General features: G+C 40.4%; 1 protein-coding gene across 1 annotated transcript in view; it reads right to left on the bottom strand.

Moving 5' to 3' along the window:
* Positions 1–5327: 5327 nt before the first annotated feature.
* The window catches only part of LOC126312017 (phospholipase B1, membrane-associated-like), a 135589-nt gene continuing 117725 nt past the window's right edge, over positions 5328–23191 (bottom strand). The window contains exons 6-7 of the mRNA XM_049992238.1: positions 14591–14747; positions 5328–5855 (exon numbers count right to left, since the gene is read on the bottom strand). Coding sequence (XP_049848195.1) covers positions 5719–5855; positions 14591–14747 — 294 coding nt within the window. The 3' untranslated portion in view covers positions 5328–5718. The remainder of the gene's footprint in view (positions 5856–14590; positions 14748–23191) is intronic.

Genomic DNA, 23191 nt, shown 5'->3' with positions numbered 1-23191 from the left:
ACACGTGCCCGACTCATACAATTAAAGTGGGCGATGACTTTAATTTACACTAGATATATTGGCGAAAATACGTGTTTAATTCCAGAGGTACGCATAAAACATCATCCGAAATTGTGCTAAACGCCTTCTCTGAAAATTATTTTAGGTCATGATCCCACGCAAATAGTAAAGGGTTCTGAAAACACCCTTGAGTTCTTCATCATCATCATCATCATCATCATCATCATCATCATCATCATTTAAGACTGATTAGGCCTTTCAGCGTTCAGTCTGGAGCATAGCCCCCTTATAAAATTCCTCCATGATCCCCTATTCAGTGCTAACATTGGTGCCTCTTCTGATTTTAAACCTATTACTTCAAAATTATTCTTAACCGAATCCAGGTACCTTCTCCTTGGTCTGCCCCGACTCCTCCTACCCTCTACTGCTGAACCCATGAGTCTCTTGGGTAACCTTGCTTCTCCCATGCGTGTAACATGACCCCACCATCTAAGCCTGTTCGCCCTGACTGCTACATCTTTAGAGTTCATTCCCAGTTTTTCTTTGACTTCCTCATTGTGGACACCCTCCTGCCATTGTTCCCATCTACTAGTACCTGCAATCATCCTAGCTACTTTCATATCCGTAACCTCAGCCTTGTTGATAAGGTAACCTGTATCCACCCAGCTTTCGCTCCCATACAACAAAGTTGGTCGAAAGATTGAACGGCGCACAGATAACTTAGTCTTGCAGAAGAGAGCAGATCGTAGCTGAGCGCTCACTGCATTAGCTTTGCTACACCTCGCTTCCAGTTCTTTCACTATGTTGCCATCCTGTGAGAATATGCATCCTAAGTACTTGAAACCGCCCACCAGTTCTAACTTTGTTCCTCCTATTTGACACTCAATCCGTTTATATTTCTTTCCCACTGACATTACTTTCGTTTTGGAGATGCTAATCTTCATACCATAGTCCTTACATTTATGATCTAGTTCTGAAATATTACTTTGCAAACTTTCAACCGAATCTGCCATCACAACTAAATCATCCGCATACGCAAGGCTGCTTTTTTTTTGTTCACATATCTTGATCTCATCCAGCCAGTCAACTGTTTTCAACATATGATCCATAAATAATATGAAAAACAATGGAGACAGGGGTAAGGCTTGAGTTCTTAGCAAGAAATAATCCTGAGTTAATAACGAGCATCAAATCGTATACAGGGAATAGTGAACACAGCGTTGTCGTAGCGAGACTGAATACTACAACCCCCAAATTCTGCAAAAATAAACAAAAATACATTTATCCCAAACATCAGATAAAAATTCACTTGACGCCTTCCTGAGACATAATTTCCCCTCCTTCCAAATTAACAATATAAGTGTAGACCAGACGTAGCTAGAATTCAAGGAAATAGGAACGGCAGCAATTGAGCATATACAAAATAAAATAACAAACGACCGAGCTGATCCTCCTTGGTACACGAAACAGGTCAGAAGACTGTTGCAGAAACAGAGAAAAAAACACGCCAAATTTAAACAGAAGCAAAATCTCCAAGATGGGTTATCTTTTCCAAAGGCTCGAAATTTAGCGCGGTCTTCAATGCCAGATGCTTATAACAGTCTCCACAACGAAACGTTGTCTCCAAACCTGCCATAAAATCGTAAGAGACTCTGGGTGTATGTGAAGTATGCTAGCGGAAAGACACAATCAGTGTCTTCTCTGGGCGATAGCAACGGAAATACTATCGCAGACATGCTACCATGGCTGAGTTACCAAAAACAGCCTTCCGAAGTGCCTTCACAAAAAAGACGAAGTAAATATTCCAGAATACGAATCAGGAACAGCTGCCAATATGAGTAACGTAGAAGTAGATATCCTAGGAGCAGTGAAGCAACTTAAATCACTTAATAAAAGCAAGTCTTCTGGTCAAGACTTTATACCAATTAGGTTCCATCCAGAGTATGCTGACGCAACCGCTCCATACTTAAGAATCACATAGATCCGTTCGCTCGACGAAAGATCCATACCCAAAGACTGGAAAGTTGCACAGCTCACACCAATATTCAAGAAAGGTAGTAGGAGGAATTCACAAAATTACAGGCCCTTATCATTAACGTTGATATGCATCAGGATTTAGTAACATATATTGTGTTCAAAGATTATGAATTACCTCGAAGAGAACGGTCTACTGACACACAATCAACACGGACTTAAATAACATCGTTCTTATGAAACACAATTAGCTCTTAACTCGCTCGAAGTGTTGAGTGCTATTGACAAGGGATTTCCAATTGATTCCACATTTCTGGACCTCCGGAAGGCTTTTGACACTATCTCATAAGCGGCTTGTAGTAAAATTGCATGCTTATGGAATATAGTCTCAATTATGTGACTGATTTTCTGTCAGAGAGGTCACAGTTAGTAGTAATTGAGGGAAAGTCAACGAGTAAAGCAGAAGTGATAATCTCCAAGGTAGTTTTATAGGCCCTTTGCTGTAGCTTATCTATATAAACGATTTGGGAGACAGTCTGAGCAGCCGTCTTAGATTGTTTGCAGATGATGCTGTCGTTATCGATTAGTTAAGTCATCAAGAGATCAAAACAAACTGGAAAACTATTTAGAAAAGGTATCTGTATGGTTCGAAAATTGGTAACTGACCCTAAATAACGAAAAGTGTGAGGTCATCCACATGAGTACTAAAAGGAATTCATTAAACTTCCGTTATACGATAAATCAGTCAAATCTAAATGTCGTAAATTAAACTAAATACCTCGTTATTACAATTACGCACAACGTAATTTGGAAGGAATACAAAGAAAATGTTACGAGGCAGGCTAACCAAAGACTGCGTTTCTTTGGCAGGACACTTAGATGACGTAACAGAACTTCTGAGTGCCTACACTACACTTGTCCGCCCTCTTTTAGAATATTGCTGCGTGGTGTGGAATCCTTACCAGATAGCATTAACAGAGTACATCGAGAAAGTTCAAAGAAGGGCAGCACGTTTTGTTTGATCGCGGAACAGGTGAGAGAGTGTCACTGAAATGATAAAGGACATGGGATGGACACCATTAAAACAAAGGCATTGTTTTTCTTTGCGGAGGAATCTTCTCACGGAATTCCGGTCAACAACTTTCTCCTCCGTATGTGACCTACATAGGGAGAAACGATCACCATGATAAAATAAGGAAAATCAGAGCTCGTACGGAAAGATATAGGGGTTCGTTCTTTCCGCGCGCGGTGCGAGATTGGAATAACAGAGAATTGTGAAACTGGTACGAGGAACCCTCTGCCAGGCACTAAAATGTGATTTGCAGAGAATCCACGTAGATGTAGAAGTAGATGATAAAAAGTAATAATTAAAAATCTGTTGTGTATCGGAGTCAGCGCTAACACTAGCCGATATTAATCCTATTGAGTGGCTATTAGTAGGGGACAGCAGAATGAATTACATGTGAAAAGCAGTTAGGCAAGAAGTCACACTACCTACAAAATTGAGTAACTAGTTAACTGAAAATAAGTTTTAATTATTCCTCAGCAAAGCGATAACAGGATCGTAGGGGTTTTTTAGGTGTTGTTGTGATGTGAATTTTGTTATGGGTCACGTACAGCTTTACATGAAGAAAAAGAGAGGTGGTGTCTTTTGTAAAGCAAAGGGATAAGGAAATGAGAACTTTGGATATTGTGTATTGAGAAGAAATCGATGGAGAGCAAATGAGAAAGAACAAAGGTGTGTGAGGACAGAGGAAGGAAACATGTGATAGCAGGAGTATATCTGTGTAGAACTGGAATGAGTCGGTTCCTTCGTATCATGTATGAGTGATTCTCGTGGTACGGCTGAAGTTAGCACAACAAAAATCTAAAAGCGATTTATATGTTACTTACAGTAAGGCCTAGTAGAGATCCGTTTATTAAAATAAATAGGCAATTATTTAAATGGATACCTTCAGTTGTTGTTTAGGTGTGTAGCTAGACAAGCACTGGAGATTCAGTGTCCCGTTAGAATATATAGTCTAGAAAGGGAGTTGCGTAATGAATAAAATTATTAATGTGGGACAAATGAGGTTTCGTTTGCCCCTGAATGTAATGAAATTGTATCACCAGTCTATATTAACTGAAATTGTGAGCTATGCTCCCAGTGTTTGACTGCAAAGTTTGTGACTGGGCAGACATGCTGCTGCAATGAGGAAAATACAGCGATGAATTCTGCTATAATGTTGTGGAGCCTTCAGTTCAACCTTTGCTGACATTAGAACTATATCAAAGGGACAGTGGACAGTAGTCCTACAAAGAAACAAAAAAATAAAAAATAAAAAAACTGCCACATATGGCTGAAGAAGAAAAATATTAAAAAATACACGAAATTTTTGTGGAACCAGCAATAAATCCGTTGGTAATAAGGAATTTAATTTTTGCAGCATGGAAGCGGAGATATAATTTTTCAGACACAGGAAGGAGAAAGTTTCAGTTTTCCTGAATGGCTTCAGGTAACACATTTTAGCTGAGTAGGGGACTGGTCCATTACCTTTCTGGTCATGGGCCATTTCTATAAATCTGAAGAGAACTTGTAAGAGAGCAACTGTGGCGAAATCAGCACACTAGATCGTTCCTATGGGAATTAACGTTCCCTATTTGTAAATATAGCAAAGACTTCTAGGCTGTAAGAGGTAAAACTAGCTACGACCTAATTAGAGTAAAAGAGGAATTTGATACCCTAAATCTAGTAGATAAAGCTGTCTCATAAGACCCGAGGTCTAACCACAGCCAACAAACATCACAGCAGAGACAAGCAAGGCCTGTAGATGACTCTAGGGAGCGAGCATGAATAGTTACCAGAAGAATCTGTGAAACATAAGTGATGCGCTAGGCTCGGCCGCCATGATGTTTGGAAGGAACACACAAGATAGTACATCGTTCAACTGTTGCCCAAGGGTTATTGACAGTAAATTCATCATAATGTTAGTGTTAGAATTAGTAACATAATATTCAATGGTAGTAGTTGCTGTTGAAAAATCAAAATGGTAGTAATAGGGGCTTTCCATACTTGTAGAAGTGGTAGTATGTGCTGTTGTAACAACACTGATACCAGCAGGTATAAGGTTAATTGTAAAATTTGTCAAAATAGACTGAAATAACTAAAACCTCTGCCTCTTTCTCTGACATAGTAAAGGAACACCCGATCGTGAGTGGAAAAAGGTGCAATAGGAAAATTAGTGCAACATTTATGAAGTAAAAAAATGGAAAAAATATATTCTGAATTTATCATGAACGTAATTTTATGTATATAAGTCCACTGTTGTCATCAAGAAAGTGGACTACGATGAATAAATAAAACACAGCATGAAGAGCTTGTTCACATTGACACGCATATTGCTTTATTATAATCGTTATTATGCTCTAATATAAGGATTTGTACAGCATGAAATAAACTGTTCATCACTACATAACTGGTATCAGTCTTAAATACGTGCTCCATTGACGCTACTACATATGAGCACATCCAAGTGAAATGAAAACAGACTGCAACTAGGGTTCTCAACGGGCTGAGTTATGCCACATTGCTCCTGTAACACATGATGAAAGTTTGAGTCACATCAATTTCTTATGACCTAAGGCGGTAATGGTTTGAACCACATATGAAACACATTGGCGTATGAGGCTAAAGAAGTATGGCACCGTTCTTACATTCCGTTTTTCATGACTTGAATTAGCAAACACCGACTAAGCGACGTGTGGTCACAGATCGCTGTTGCCGCCGGTGTAAATGTACGGCCGCTCTTTGGACGGGCACAGGAATCTCGTGAAGGGCTCCTCCCAATCAACAGATTTGTAGCCCACCGGCTCCAGCATGTTGTTCCAAAGGGCGTTCGCAGCTGTGGGCAGAAAATCACAATTTAGTAGGTACATCATGAAATGGATACGTTTGCAGTCGCTGAAAAGCATCACTGAACTATGTTTTATTTCTCACCGTAGGATGATCGCTCTCACACGGTTACAAATGTCTGGAAGTGGTAAATAGTGTGATATCGTGAATAATGACAGCTCTGTTACCATAGCAACAACTGCTCATAGCTGTAATGTAAATTGGGAAAATGTGCTACAGCTAGAGAAAAAGTAGACGCAACCAAACTAACGAAGGAGGCAAGTCTGTCCCTTGTGCGATACACCGTTTCGCACTTCCCCTCTGCTACGTATAAATAATAATGAGAAATGGCGGCGGTAATAAATGAAAATGTAATTTGATTAATTCTAGAAGAATTTCCTAATTACATACACAATACACTGGGGTGGAAATAGAAAATTATATCGTCATCTGAAACAAATCCATAAGCTAGTTCGATAATTGTTGTCTTAAGGTATTATCTTCTGTCTATAGATTGCTGCCAGATCATTACTGGTTACAAGCATTATCAGAATATAATACACAACTAAATGAAGTCTGTACTGAAGATAATAAAACAATAACGATTACAGAATTGAATCACATAACAAAGTCGTATTATACAAGTTTAAATTAAGCCACAGTAACACCAAAATGTGATTCATTAAAAAAGTTCTTCGCTAACAGTAAAGAATGTAGTAAAAAATGAGGCATAGAAAACAAATGACGGAAATGAAACATAACAAAAACATACAGTAATGAAAGTTTTCTCGTTCGTTTATTATTATGTTCTTATTACTGTGTTGTCTTTATTGTCGTTCTCAAGCTCTGCGAAACACATACCGAGAATTCAATAAATGATATCAAAATTCTTCAAAACCAAATACTAAACACATCACTTGGTTTTCTTGAACGTTTATTATTATGTTCTTATTATTGTTAGTTCTGCCAAACATAGATCGAGAATTCAATAAATGAAAACAAAATACTTCATAATTAAATAATGAATAGATCATTTATAGCCACAAAATTACTGACTTTTTGTTTATTTTTTTCTGTAAATTACCAGGTAATTAACACTTAAATAGTTCTATATTACCAGGATACTCTAGGAATAGTATTCCTAAACGATAACATTCAATATTTTATTGTATATGATCCCTTTTCTTAATACTGACTCTGATAAGATGGCCAGGAGTTATTTACTGTTATTTGATTTCCTTCGTCCTCAAGATGTTTGCCAGTAGATTATTTAAATACATACAACATAGGAATTTCAGAACTGTATACATGGAGTACTTAAGGGCACTAAAAAGTGACAGCTGTCACAGCAGATTTGCTGGGCAGTATATGGATATGGCCCACAAGCCAACAGACATTAACACTGAAATAAAAGTTAGTAAGCTATATTCCACAGAAACTAATCAATGAGGTCAATACTCGCATACAAATAGCTGTATTAGAAGGTAGGTCTCAGTAATAGAACTCTGTTCATTGCTCTGAAAGAACTATCAGTGAAAATAAAACTGAAGCTTATATATATATATATATATATATATATATATATATATATATATAATTAGAGGATGTATACACAGGATGTATATACAGGCCTTTTCCTCCTCTGTTAATGCTGCCACAAATTCACGTCCAATCTTATCCGGTCGTCCGAGCCACTTTTATTTGCCCTGCCCTATATATAGACATGCAGGGTGTTTCACAATTCATGTTATACACTTCTAACGTTGTAGAGAGGACTGAATAGATCACGTTTTACATAGGAACCCACGTCTGGAAACGACATCCAACAACCCTACAAAGCGTCAAAGCTTCAGACGAAGGCACCTGTAAATGTATGTATATACAGGGTGATTCCGTGTTGATATCACACACTTTCTAGGATGATGGAGAAGGATAAATGTATCAATTTGAGGGGAGGGCCCCTGTACCATAAACGAACTAATCGAAAGTTATAAGCAAGAACCGTTCTGTTATCTATGTCAGGGTGGTACTTGCACTGGTTCTGTTGTTGCCAAGATTACAAGTTAGGAAACTTCCAGAGGCGGTAGTATGGACCAAAATAAGAACAATGTCTAGTAAACATGAGCCGTGTGCGGCTCGCGTTAATGCCTTTTGTTCTTTGGCATTTTGTCACATAGAACCTTGTTTCTTTCTTACATTCTGGCGTTACGAAGTTGCTAGCTTGCCTCCTTGAGTGGCAGCAGCAGCGCTTATCGATACTAGTACTATCGTACTATCTTTGGTGTGACCGCTAGTATTTCCGGGTGGTTGTGGTGGTGTGTGTGGTGGTCAGTCGGTTGAGACGGAGCAGCGAGGAAGTCTCTGCGGCGAGAGGCCAGGCTGGGACCGCTGGCGGCGTGCACGCGCTGTAGGATCCTGAGGCGCTTGCTGCGAGAGCAACAAAGTTCGTATCCCACCGAATCTGGACGCTGATGTTGAGTGATCAGTTAACCTGTTATGAAACCTCAACTATTGTGACATATCTTAGTTCTTTTGCGGGTTGTTGCTCCTCGGGCCATTCGGGATAGCAGCAACGTATGATGTGTTGGAGTCGACGAAATCTTGCAGCCGTCTTCCTATATTGTGATTAATTATTAAATTGACTGTTACTTGCCAGTGAAGTGTACCAGCGGTATTTTCTGCCCTGAGGCCGTTAACGCCCAAGTTACCTGCCCTGGTCCTTAGCGTAGTTTTCCAACATTGTGCCTTTCCTCGACGTGTTGATGCTGTCCGGCATGGCGTGTAGTTCGACAGCCTTTCAAGTTGTTTGGTTCATATTTTGCTTAGAGTGGTTATTGTTTCCTTGGCTGTTTTTAGACGCCAATTTCTGAAGACGTAGCGCTGTTCATATCCTCATCCTCGGCCGATATTTTCCATCGTCGTTCCGTTGGTCGGACGGAAGTGATTTCATTAAATTGTTGGTCGGTCCTTGGGCCGTCACTAGTTCTGTTTTTTTTATTTTTAGATTGTGATTTTCATTTTAGTTTGAAGTATTGTGCTAGGCCTTCAGCTGTGTATTACTTCAGTTCTTTTTAAATTTTACATAAAGGTTTCAGCCTTGTTAAATTAAAATTTTGAAGATTGATTTTATTTAAAAAAAATATTTTTTCCTTAAAATTTGTTCTATCTTAAATTGTTTGTAATCCAGGCCCTAAGCCGTTAGTTGATCAATGTGTTATGTGTGGCCTTCAGCCGAGGACTTAAGTGAACCCCTTTTAATAAGACCTTCAGCCGTGTGTATTCTTTGAAGGAAAATTTTTTATAAGAAGGAAGGGGCTTATTTTAAATTGTTTCTCGGACTTCAGTCGTTGTTTCAGATTTGTTTGTGGCCTTCAGCCGTGCAATAAGTTCAAATTTCTTTAATTAGGCTTTCGGCCGTACTGTTGTGAGTTTAAAAAGAAATTTCTTGGTTAAAAAAATTATTTATTGTGTTTTAATTATAGTTATCCTTCAGATGTGCAGTGTAGGCCTTCAGTAGCTAATTTTTTCAATTACATTTTTTAAATTTACCTTCTATTTTTTATTGCTTTTTGATTTCTAAGCCATGCCTTCAGTCGTTCTTGTTTTTGGTGTGGTTTTGGGCCTTCAGCCCAGAAATAATCTCAAGTTTTCTTTAACTAGGCCTTCAGCCGTACTGTCTAATTGTGATCTTTTAAAGCAATGTTTAAATAAGTGGTTCTTAGAAAAATAAAGTTGTGTGCTTGATTGTGCAACTCACAGTAACTGTTTACGGTCCCATTCACAATCGTAACCTTATCCTGTGCGCGCTCTGCGTACCTGCCAACCTGGTTTGTAAACATTGGCTCTAAAATTCATACCTTAAGAGCAGTGGGCACTTGTTCATTAGAGAAAACGTGTTTGACAGTAGCGAAGATGAACACGTGCTCATAGCTTCGGTCATTCATTATTGATCCATCTACCGTCCATTCGTCACGTTCCAGGTCTCGACCTGCACCATTTAATTTTCATTGCAGTCATAATTACACCTTTCCCCGTATGCCTCAAGATGCACCTCTCCGTTACTCGCCGAGCAACCCGTAGCTTTTGGATAGTTTCCGCACCTACAGTCCATGTCTCACTGCCATGCGTAAAAAATGGTAATGCACATTAAATAAATGTCGTGTGACACCACTGCGTGGTGCATGTCTTTCAGTTGGACGCCACTTCGGTGAACTGCATGTCTTTAAAACTAACGGCACCCGGTTTTCCCTGGAGGGTCACCCATCCTAATAGTAGCTGGGTCCAATGTAAATATAATTCGGTGATTGTGCGGGAACCGCTGTTGCCAACATGACAAGGCAATTTGTTGTAATATATCTGCATGTTAACGTCATTTTCTGTTTTTTAGAATTATTTTGTTAGTTTATTCTGTTTCGTTTAATATTTGTATGTTATATGAAGGTATATGATACCAAAATAATTGTCTGTAAAATGCTGCAAGTGCCATGCTTTCAAAATAGACAGGTGCATTACACAGTCTACTACAGGCAACAAAGGATTATTGAAAGGAGAATCAGCATTGGTCGTATTTTTTGTTTTATTATTAATTAAAATTGGTAGGCACTGGTTTACACAACAAGATTACTCTCACAGTTGGAAAAGAACAGAATGGAGTCATTAATTTTTAGATCTAACCATTAGAAGGGAAATTGGAAAACATACATTTGACATTTACAGAAAATCAACATTTACATATATCATCTTAGATTATGGTTCACAATACCCGGACCAACACAAAAAAGCGTTTTTCCATTTTGCTTTTAATCATATGTTCCGATTACCATTATCCACTGAAAACCATGAGAAAGAGTTAAACATAGTCAAACAAATTGCAAGAAATAATAATTACCCGTTAAAATACATCATGGACATTTATGAGGTGGTATCCAAAAGATATATTAAAGATATTTTAAGTCAGAATAAGACAAGCGAAACTAAAAATCAAACATTTACCTCTTTGCCTTTCTATGGTCCCATTTTCAATAAAATTGCCAGAGTATTGAAGAAGAGGAATATTAATGTAGGTTTCTCAACGACGAACAGACTAGGAGTGCTTTTAATGAATAACATTCATGATCGCAATTTCTTGCATGAATCAGGTGTTTACAAGCTCTTGTGTGGTCACGTGTAATGCAGGTTACATAGGGCAAACCGGAAGAAAATTAGAAACGAGGTTCCGTGAACACGTTGCACTTGACAGGAAAGCTATTGCGGCAAAATCGAATTTCGCAGCCCATCTGATAGCTACTGGTTATACAACTCCAGATTTGACATCGCAATTGAAGTTGTTGCACAAGGGTAAAAAAGGACGCTTTCTCGACCTTATGGAAGATATGGAGATCTTTTGCCATCAGAAATCTCCAGATATCGCGCTACTTAACGAGCAAACGATATCGTGAAGCACACATGCTTCTCCGATTTCCTATGAAAAAAGTTAACACCTTGTTGCCAATTATCACAATTAGCAAACTCGTAGTCAGTGCTACGAGAACACTTACAATGGCCGCTATTCCAACTATCGTAACACACAGACACATATGTTTCGGTTTGTTCTAATAACGTTACTAATTTCAGTTCTTAAAAATTATGCTTCCTTTTGTTCCTTAATTTTCAGAACTTATGGACGCCTATTGAATGTAATTTTACTACAGTCGACATCTCTTAGGCTTTGAAACAAAGTGATATGAACCGGTGTTCACTTTTACGTAATTATTTTTAATGTATGTTAATAATTCGTTTTCTGTTTGAATAAGTGCTGGATATCGTGCATAGCCTATTTTTAATTTCTCTAAAGTACGATCTATATTTCTGGTATAAGTGCCACTATTACCTGTCCTTCCTCATGATGCTTTTTCGATATATGATGTATACTACTTGTCCACACCTTGTATTTTAAATTTGTTTCAATAACACAATTAGAATTATAGGTAATTCTTAGTCTGCTTTTTTTCATACGGGTCCCACTGCTACTATAAGTTATGTAAAATCAAATTATTTTTATTAGTATTCCAAACCGGTTGCTTGGCAATTTTATTACTGTTTTATCAACCTGTTAATGTGGATTCTGACCCAGTGCTTATGTGGAAGCGTACAACCAGTGTTATAAAAATGATAGCCTGTCCAAATGGGACGAATGATATGTACATTATCGCGTCGTTAAATATGATAACAAAATTGTTAGTCTACACCCTCAAACCTTTTTTGTTGTTGTAATGAATATTGTTTAATGGCATTTGAATTGTTACTTAGTGGCATTTTTCGTACTATTACTATTTTTATATACTTGACTCCTCAGTTTTAACGTAATATTTAAGTAAATCAAGAATCATATACTTCTAACTTCCCAAGCCAAATGGTGGGTGCTATGTTTTACATTAAGCAACTGTGTATATTTGATGTCATGTATGTACGGGTTCTGACCCAGTGCTTATGCGGAAGCGTATAACCATTGTTATAATAATGCTAGCTTGTCCAAAGGGACAAACGAGAGGTACATCATCATGTCGGTTAAATATGATAAAAAAATTGTTTATCCACACCTACAAACTTTTTTGTAATGAATATTGTGTTTCATGGCATTTTAATTATTACGTAATGGCATTTTCGTACTATTACTATTTCTTATATATTTGACTCCTTAGTCTTAACGTAACATTTTACGTAAATCACGAACGTTGTACTTCGAACTTCCCACGCCAGATGGTGGGTATCATGTTTTTTAAAACCCTGTGTTATATCTCATTTCATGTTATTCATATATTATTCTTTTTCATTGTCTTTTTCTCTTTTACTTGTCCTGCACTCTGACAACTTATTAACGATCTGTTTTATGTTTTGTAAGTTTTTTAAAAAACAATACGCCAATGTATTTTAGATGTTTCCTTCCCCCTTCGTCTGCTATGTATTTTGCGTACATTTTAAATTTGAATTACTTCATGATTCACAAATGCACAAGAGTTATTTTGTGTTCAAAACCAGTAATATTAAGTCTTCACGTGACACATGTCACATAGAGGGCGTTCCAAGCCCTGTCACACCGAGGTCTGCTGAACAGGTGCATGTAAACAGCGGCCTCAGTTTGTGTGATCGCTCTAAGCTTGTTGATACCAGTGCCTACCAATTTTAATTGTACATTAAAGGTACGTTCCTACCAACTGTTATGTTCATAAGCAGGTGTAGTTGTGTTTTTCTGTTTTGTACTCACTGATCGTTATGTGATATTTTTAACTTCTAGCACTGAGGATGGTCTTTAAATGACCGAAAATCGATTTAAAAAATGCGGATAATAAAACAAAAAAATACGACCAATGCTGATTCTCCTTGCAATTCTATCCACTATTTGGTCGTGATGCACAGAACACTCCATGAAATCGCCAATCAACAAAGGATTATGTCATGGATATCAAAGGCCCAACAACATTTGAGGAAATATTGTTCTCCTGCATTATCATCGCAACTTAACAGTAATTCTAAGCAACATAACGTTTCTGTTTGTCCGTTTTGTTAGGGGATGGCGGGAGAGTGGGAGGGGGTCATCTGAAAGGATAAAAATTTCTGAGTCATCAATCATGCGGCGGGCCCAGAAGAGAGCCCTGGCGGCTGTAAGTTCTCATGGGATATTAATTAGACTTTCGCGCCTGAGACAAACATTATGACAAAGAATATCTTAGCCGCAGCTTACAGGTTATTTCTAGAAAGCTTATTGTGCTCAACAGACGACTGAATGCGGAGATTTTTAACTCACTGAATCGTTATCGTTTAACGGCCCTTTGCCTTTCGAAACAACGATCTGTGACTCGATCATCTCTCACGGTCCGTCTCAAAGCTTCAGTCAGCCACATCTCCGTAGAAACACACCGAGTGGACTCATTTTTTCTGGGGGGGGGGGGGGGGAGGAGGAGGGAGGGGAGAGGACGAAAATTCAAATTCCCGCACGGCCACACAGATTTAAGTTTTCCCTAATTTCGCCTAATTACCTAAGGCGAATGCCGGAATGACGCGACCCATTTCCGTCCCTCATTCTGAGTTTCTGCTTTGGCTGTAATGACTTTATTCTCATACCTTCCATCCTATAAACTAACAAATTAAGCTACTTCATTCTCCTTTTCTAAACCTACAGGGCGATTCCGTGATGGTGTTACCAGCTTTCACGGATGATGCAGAAGGGTAAATGTATAAATTTTAGGTGAGTGACCACGGTACGGAAAGAACTGTGTCGATAGTTATAATCAAATATCCTTCCGATACCTCTGATAGTAGAATACGTATGTATTCCACTGTTGGACGTAACAGAACTATTTTCGCTTCCACGTTTCAACCCGGTCGTTTTTTGACCAGAGTCTCTTTCCGAAAACTGATACATCTACCCTTCTCCATTATCCCTGAATGTAACATTGTCACTGAATCGCCCTATATATGTTTTTCGTTTCCATTGGTAACTACGTGTTGGTAGTTCTGTAATGTTAATCAATTAATTTCAAAGCTTTGGGGTCGCATTACATCGTTGAATGTGCTCGACTGTAAGATATTGTATATTTTAGCAGCACATGGAGGGCTGTGACAAGGAATAAAGACGTAGTCTTGTGTTACAAAAAGATACTCAAACTGTCATGTGTGCTTCGATTCTGGTGAAGTCTAGTTTACAGTTACGTCACATATGCTCTAGGTATCTTACTAATTAACAGGAAACCGATACTTTTCACTCACCTCTGGCATGCGCTTTTTGTATGAAGTGGAAACAGTCAGGCGAAAAGTAAGAGAAATCCGTGTAGCCAAGGCTCACCGTAGGAAATGTGGCGTTCTTCGCGAACGGCTGGCTCACCACGGCGAAGTCACTGAGCCCATCATATCTGCTGTCCGCTGCCTGCAGAAAAGATGAAACTATCAGAAGAGTACAGGAAAATAATGTGCTTCGTCCGCTTTTTTTCAAAAATGCGATATGTATGCAATGAGATGTAGGATTCCTTGTTGTTCAATATAGTTATCAAACCAGTCAGATAATATGAATAGTTCACCTTCTACAAATCATTTTAGATAAGGCATTCCGGGAAAGAACATGCTTATGTCCTTCGATACAGGTAATAAACGTGCTTTTTCCAATGCTGTGAATTCAGTTTTACATTCCTTGTGGGTTGAGAAGTAACGTTAAAGCAAGAAACAGAGTATTTTACCTTTTTGTGGATTGTTGATACTTTGCTTTAGTTCGAGATATTCTGTTTAGTAATGCACGTGTTGTAAGTGATTCATTTCAGTTTTAACAGTTTATAATTTATATCGAACTATGAGTACTTCATCTGAGAATGAAAGGCACAAACCTTCAGATTCTAACACCATTAAGAAAAGGCAAGTACGAGGACGAATGAGCACAATCATCATAAAAGTAAAGATTCTGTCGCATCAACCAGGAGAAGACAGCAACAGTATTTTAAAGTATCTTGAAGAATTAAATGCTGAAGAAAGATCAAATAGTATAAGAAAATTTAATAATACGGAAGACTGGAATGAACAATCATTGCATCTGACAGACCTTATTGCAATACTTCCAGTTCGCAGAAGGCGATTAAGGAATAATGGAAATGAAGCATTGCTTCGAAAGTGTAATTACAACTACCGAGTGTGAATGAAACATGATGACATTGCACATGAAATTCTTAGACGCAGAAAAACCTTCATCGTAATACATGGAGCAACAAGGTAACGATTAATGACAATTTAGAAATTTATTAAGTTGGACGAGTCTTCTCGTGATGGAAGTGGTATGCATGGAATTAGGCCATGGAAAATTAAGAAAGGAAGTTTATGATCACCCTAATTCATTTAAGGGTATAGTCATTACAGCAATGACAAGACCAAAAAGTTGTAGCTCCCGGAGGAACATGCGGTGAAAAGAAATTGTGAAATGCTCAAGGAAAAATAACAGAATTTCGATATTTCATACGAAAAGTATAGAACAGTATTCACATGCGCACCCTGGCATAAGTACACTGCTGATATGAAAGTGTTGAGTGCAAGATTATCTGAAATTTAATTACATGAAACAACAAGTCCTGAAAGAAGGTACACAAAGTCAGAGATGAAAAATTTCATTCCAGAAAGAAAAATGCTCGTTTAAGAAGCCTAAAGTGTAATGAAACAGAATCAAGCCACATTGATTCCCAAAAAAATTGTACTTATCAACTATAAGTATTAATGGTGTCTATTATACGATATTCATTAGCTTTCAGACGCAACTTCAGTACACTTACATTAAACCTATTGGAAGAAAAGTGACCAGTGAAGTTATTTCCTTTTTAAATTACTTTGCGACAGGATTATTGCGCAAGAAAGTCCAACATCTTAAAGTTTCTTTTTTATTATTGTTCAGGCCAGAACAAAAATAACACATCTAACATATCTTAATTATCTTGTGAATGAGCTGAGTCTTCTCAAGACATTGACAGTAATTTACCCAATTAGATGAAACTCTTGTTATATGAAAAAAATATAGAACTGTTTGACACAAAAGCAGTAACAAAACTTCCAATGTACTGGGTGTGAATCATGAGTTAAGCTTGATGGAAACCTAAGCTTTTCAGTTTTGTAGAGGCCTATCAAGATTAACATCATTGGGAGTTAATTCTGAACAAGAAGCAACTGAGAAAATGACATCACAAAAAAAGAAAAGTCCCAAACTCAATCAACATCGAAGAACTTATAATGGAGCTTGGTTTCTTCGGTGGTAAGAGCCTCGCAGTGACTACAAGACCAGCAATCTTTAGAGTACCCATTACCTACTTTACAGACGTACAATATAAAAATACAATAGAAAATTATTTTAGAATAATTTTATATAATGCTAAAAATAATAATAATAATAACGTTGATGTCTGCCGAGTAGGCAACCTAGCAGACCAGGTTGTATTGCAGGAGGGCATACGTCTCAGGATGCATCATAAACTATCACAACTGGACACAGGCTCCCAGCTGCAGCCACCGCAAGCTGGTGAGAACGTGATAAAGTAAACGTATAGGGGGTGAAGCCGAACTCGACGGGCAATATTTCGGAGGTTGTTCAGGGGTACTTTCTGAAAATTCTGCTATGAGAAGTTAGTGGTCTCCGCAAACTCGTAACACGATGCATTTCGTTGGATTTCTCATCTTTCTGTCTCTATTGCACTGAAAATATCTGCAAAAGCGTGCAAATGTTGGCGGTAAGCATTTTACGTCTCATTTGGGACCAAATTCGTTACATTAACTTACGGGACTTGCTGTCACTACAGTAACGCCCATTTTACTTTTCGCTTTCAAGCTTGAATTCAGTGTTGTTCGGTTCTGGATCGGGCATGTTTGAAACGTTGGTTAGTTCTCGTCCTTACCCCCTTCTGTAGTGTCGTGGGAACACCCAATCGCAGCCAAGGCCAGAATCTAGCAGTGTGCGGCACGCGACACAATTAACGCGACTTACTGCCCCGTAGACTTTCTCGGAACCGCTTGTTGGCGTACCTCAGGGCCAGCCAGAAATTCTGTACGCGTGCGGTGCTCCTGCACATGTGCAGTGCAACTTCCGGGTCACAGCGTGCACGCCGCAGCTGTCAGCGTTCTGTAGTGCATGTTTCTATGCACAGATGTTGCTTTATCCACTTACTGGGGCGGGCCGCGGTGGTCTCGCGGTTCTAGGCGCGCAGTCCGGAACCGTGCGACTGCTACGGTCGCAGGTTCGAATCCTGCCTCGGGCGTGGATGTGTGTGATGTCCTTAGGTTAGTTAGGTTTAAGTAGTTCTAAGTTCTAGGGGACTGATGACCACAGCAGTTGAGTCCCATAGTGCTCAGAGCCATTTGAACCACTTACTGGGATACTCTGTTCTCTTTCCACAGCTTACAAGCCAACTATGGGAAGGTATTTTGCGTGTTAAACATTTAAAATACTGTCACAGTCTACTCGTTGATACGTCTGCTTTTGACAGTTTAACGTAGTAAGACAAGTAATACAGTTAACAACTGTGGGTTTTTATTAAGGCAGCTTGACTGACGGCACGTAAATATGAGTAATGTTTTTGATTTAGTATTTAAGAAAGAGAGCACTTAGCGACTTCCAACGAACTTTATTCATGATTCCAAATAACATTAAACTAATGCAAGATTTCCTATAACTAATTCTCGGTGCCCTCAGTTACACCCACATAATTTCTGTCTGACTGACCTCTGAACAGATTGATAACCGCAGACCTCTCGATGATCACCTGTTATTTCAGTACCGTTACTGCTATATCTTTCATCATTTCCGTCTGAAATCTGCATAATAACCGACAATTAGATGAATGTTATGTTTTATCGACTTCAGATGAGCGTAGCCCTTTACACATTAAAAAAAAACCTAAATGTAAGTATACATTGGAACAATCGGTGTAATGACCAATTTTCCTGATATTAATGTAACATGGAGCAGAATGAGGCAATAATGCACAGTTAGTAAAGAATAATTTTTAATTATGAAAGAACGTTTGTCATTGGTCATGAGAAATGATATATTTAATATCGGGCACAAAAACACGGCTCATTGACAAACGTAAGCAGTTGCGAAGATTTTCATCACTTATGCTTGATCGAAACCTTGATTTATTCATTTTCATCACCGAGAAAAATCTTTCGCAAACATATGTCGACCCGAACATGGACATAACTCTCGCGGCTTCACGGTGCAGGTGTGGAAATTCTTGTTGTGAAAAATTTTCGTAGAATTCTTTTGTACTTCGCACTGCATAGAACTTGTCCTTCAGTCCTGTACTGCACTCTAGGTCGATCAATTCCATATGTAGATCATTCGGAGCATCTGCAACTGACGACGAGAACGGTCGAATGACAGGAGACAAACTCGTAACATCTTCAATTTGTGCTCGAAATTGTTCATTAATTTTTACAATTATTGACACGTATTCTTGAAATGTAGCACTTTCATGGACTAGTCCAAGAGTCAGGAAATGTGCAGTGTTTTCTGTCAATAGCTGGCTCTCCCAAAGCACAATCTTCGTTTCAAAGGCATTACTTTTTGCAACATGCCAGAAATTAAATTATTTTCACCTTGAAAACTGACGTTCAGGCTGTTCATGTTAGACGGAATGTCCACGGGAAAAGCAAGGTCTGATATCCAACAAGGGTCTTCCAACGTAGGTTCACTTTTTCCCTTCTCATGTAAGAAAGTTACTATGACCAAACGTAAATCAAAAAATATTTTCATCATTTTACCTCGACTGAACCAGCGTACTTCGGTATAGTAAGGTATGTCGCCGTACTCCGCTCCTAATTCCTCCAAGAGCTGCAAAAACTGGCGATGCGTAAGCCCATGTGTCTTCAGATAGTTTACAGTACGCACAAAAAGTTGCATTACGTTTGATAACGTTACTGATTTTGCGCCAAAACGACTCTCGATGCAGAATGCAGTAAATTCCATGCAACGTCTTGACTGTGCGCCCTAGCTTTTTGCGCATCCGTGCTATGAGTCCTCTCTGATGGCCTTGCATTGATGGTGCTGCATCTGCGGTCACTGAGACTAACCGACTTCAGTCCATACGTTCAATCGCTTGCTCGACAGCTTGGAGTAAGTCCACACTTGTAGTAGTCCCATTCAAAGGTGCTAAGTCCGAAATATCCTCTGTTACACAAAGTGCGTTATCGACATCGCGTATGTACACTCCTGGAAATGGAAAAAAGAACACATTGACACCGGTGTGTCAGACCCACCATACTTGCTCCGGACACTGCGAGAGGGCTGTACAAGCAATGATAACACGCACGGCACAGCGGACACACCAGGAACCGCGGTGTTGGTCGTCGAATGGCGCTAGCATTTGTGCACCGCCGCCGTCAGTGTCAGCCAGTCAGCCGTGGCATACGGAGCTCCATCGCAGTCTTTAACACTGGTAGCATGCCGCGACAGCGTGGACGTGAACCGTATGTGCAGTTGACGGACTTTGAGCGAGGGCGTATAGTGGGCATGCGGGAGGCCGGGTGGACGTACCGTCGAATTGCTCAACACGTGGGGCGTGAGGTCTCCACAGTACATCGATGTTGTCGCCAGTGGTCGGCGGAAGGTGCACGTGCCCGTCAACCTGGGACCGGACCGCAGCGACGCACGGATGCACGCCAAGACCGTAGGATCCTACGCAGTGCCGTAGGGGACCGCACCGCCACTTCCCAGCAAATTAGGGACACTGTTGCTCCTGGGGTATCGGCGAGGACCATTCGCAACCGTCTCCATGAAGCTGGGCTACGGTCCCGCACACCGTTAGGCCGTCTTCCGCTCACGCCCCAACATCGTGCAGCCCGCCTCCAGTGGTGTCGCGACAGGCGTGAATGGAGGGACGAATGGAGACGTGTCGTCTTCAGTGATGAGAGTCGCTTCTGCCTTGGTGCCAATGATAGTCGTATGCGTGTTTGGCGCCGTGCAGGTGAGCGCCACAATCAGGACTGCATACGACCGAGGCACACAGGGCCAACACCCGGCATCATGGTGTGGGGAGCGATCTCCTACACTGGCCGTACACCTCTGGTGATCGTCGAGGGGACACTGAATAGTGCACGGTACATCCAAACCGTCATCGAACCCATCGTTCTACCATTCCTAGACCGGCAAGGGAACTTGCTGTTCCAACAGGACAATGCACATCCGCGTGTATCCCGTGCCACCCAACGTGCTCTAGAAGGTGTAAGTCAACTACCCTGGCCAGCAAGATCTCCAGATCTGTCCCCCATTGAGCATGTTTGGGACTGGATGAAGCGTCGTCTCACGCGGTCTGCACGTCCAGCACGAACGCTGGTCCAACTGAGGCGCCAGGTGGAAATGGCATGGCAAGCCGTTCCACAGGACTACATCCAGCATCTCTACGATCGTCTCCATGGGAGAATAGCAGCCTGCATTGCTGCGAAAGGTGGATATACACTGTAATAGTGCCGACATTGTGCATGCTCTGTTGCCTGTGTCTATGTACCTGTGGTTCTGTCAGTGTGATCGTGTGATGTATCTGACCCCAGGAATGTGTCAATAAAGTTTCCCCTTCCTGGGACAATGAATTCGCGGTGTTCTTATTTCAATTTCCAGGAGTGTATATCATAACCTGGGCTGTATCTGTAAGATCTGTTTCTTCGTCGAGCGCAATAGAGAAAGCAACAAAGTCTTTATCCTTATTTATTAACTGCCTGTGCACATTGCCGGCCATAGCACTGATACGTCTTGTCACTGTTTGTTTGGATAGATTGATTTCTTGAAACCTGCTAAGGTTCGTGGGACACACAAGTTCTGCAGCATCAATCAAACACCCTTTCACAAACTCCTCTTCGGAAAAGGGTTTCCCAGATTGTGCAATTCTTAATGCGATTTTAAAAATTGCTCGCATTGAAGATTTAGTGTGGTTGCCATTCTGGAAAATTGAAAACAGTACATTGTACAGCGTACAGTAAAATAGACGTAAATGTAACATAAGAAACTACGAGTTCAAGAAGCATCAGGTACTTTGACGTACAGTAAAATCGAGCTGATGTGTCTCATCCATTTTCTTAGGGGCATTTAATTTTGCTTGCCATTCTTCACTGCTGAGTACACTACACTCGTCTTTGTGATATGTATTGTACTGTCTTTCAATTGAAAACTTACGCTGGCCGCCTATTATTCGGCGGCACAGCCAACTCTGTGAGTTTTCGCCAACGGCTACAAAGAAGAATTGCAGTTCCCAGTCATTTTTAAACGACTGAGAACATAGATCTCCCGTCCTTTGCTTTTTCACAGTACCTGCCATTTCTCAGTACTTCTCTGTTAAGGTTACGGTCACCAGGGGTAAGCCGGCCGCGGTCGTCTCGCGGTTAAGGCGCTCAGTCCGGAAGCGCGCGACTGCTACGGTCGCAGGTTCGAATCCTGCCTCGGGCATGGATGTGTGTGATGTCCTTAGGTTAGTTAGGTTTAAGTAGTTCTAATTTGTAGGGGACTGATAACCACAGATATTAAGTCCCATAGTGCTCAGAGCCATTTGAAACATTTTTTTGAAACAGGGGTAAACGAGACTGGGTATGTTGCGCTCTTGCTTGTACCACATAAACAGGCAAGTGGAGCCGTCGCCGTTCATTGAGGACACATGTCTAATAACAGATGTAGCTGTTGCTCGCTGTCGCACACGAGCGCACAAGTGCAGCACTTCCGTACGTCTGCCCTTGTGCAGCGTTTGGCCGGCCGTGGCGTACCTGGATTGATTCTTCGCATTGCTACACATATACTATCACTTTAATTGAGGGACACTAGCCTCATTTTGACCAGCGAAACAGAGCTATTATTATTATTATTATTATTATTATTATTATTATTATTATTGTTTCTGCACCTCTATTCCATGCCCTGTACCAACCCAAATGCTCTCAGAAGATTCACAGTTCCAATCGGTTGACTGGTAAACAAGCATCGCAAACAGTCAGTTACCCAGACACTGGCCCTCTCATACACAATAGGTAAATAGGACGCGCAGGCAAGTGCGGCCAGGAAAGCAAATGTAACATGTTTTCTTTCCGATTATGTCGTGGGAGGGACGCTGACTAAGTATTGCACAAATTTTTCTTTCGAAAGGTTAGTTTTGTTCAGGATTTCAATACATCATATGATTCCCTTTTCTTTTGCCTCTGAACCCCGTTTTTCATTGTAATCTCCGTTCAATGCGACTGCATTACTGGTAGGGCCTGTTCGCCCTCATAGTACTACTCTGGTTGACGTCGGATCCAACGTCTTGCTGCATCAGTATCCTCCCCATTATCCACGTACTGCGTCCCGCGGAGTGCATTCCTCATTGCACCAAACAGATGGAAGTCGAGATCTGGGCTGCAGGGGTGGGTGAGGAAGAGCAGCTCAATGAAGCTGCTTGACCGTCTCTCGGGTGTGCAGGCTTGTGTGACGTCTTGCGTTGTCATTTTTGTGGCGACGAACACCCTGACATCGCTTCTTCAGTTTCCTGAGGGAAGCACAATACAGGATGAGTCACTAACTGTTGCCATCCAAAATAACTCCGGAAGGATGATAGGAGCTGAAAGGTTTGTGGGACAAATGTTGCATGGGACAACGGGGGCCATAATATGATGTTGGTTTTTTGTTGCATGGTGGGGCACGTCAGAGATATGGTCAACTTTTTTTTTCAAGTGGGATGCTATAGTTTAGTACCTACTTTCTGATAGCGGCTATCGAGACGAATCCAGTGATGTGTAACTGAAAGAAATTTGAAGGTCAACGAAGGTCAAAAAGGTGGCATGAACGTCCATTTACTGAAGGTGTTCGACATGCTGATCATTGGTATCACTCCA

Source organism: Schistocerca gregaria, chromosome 1 (assembly GCF_023897955.1).
Source record: "Schistocerca gregaria isolate iqSchGreg1 chromosome 1, iqSchGreg1.2, whole genome shotgun sequence".
NCBI classification, from domain to species: domain Eukaryota; kingdom Metazoa; phylum Arthropoda; class Insecta; order Orthoptera; family Acrididae; genus Schistocerca; species Schistocerca gregaria.
The sequence above is the reverse complement of the archived record's forward strand: the minus strand, read 5'-3'. Positions and strand labels throughout refer to the sequence as shown.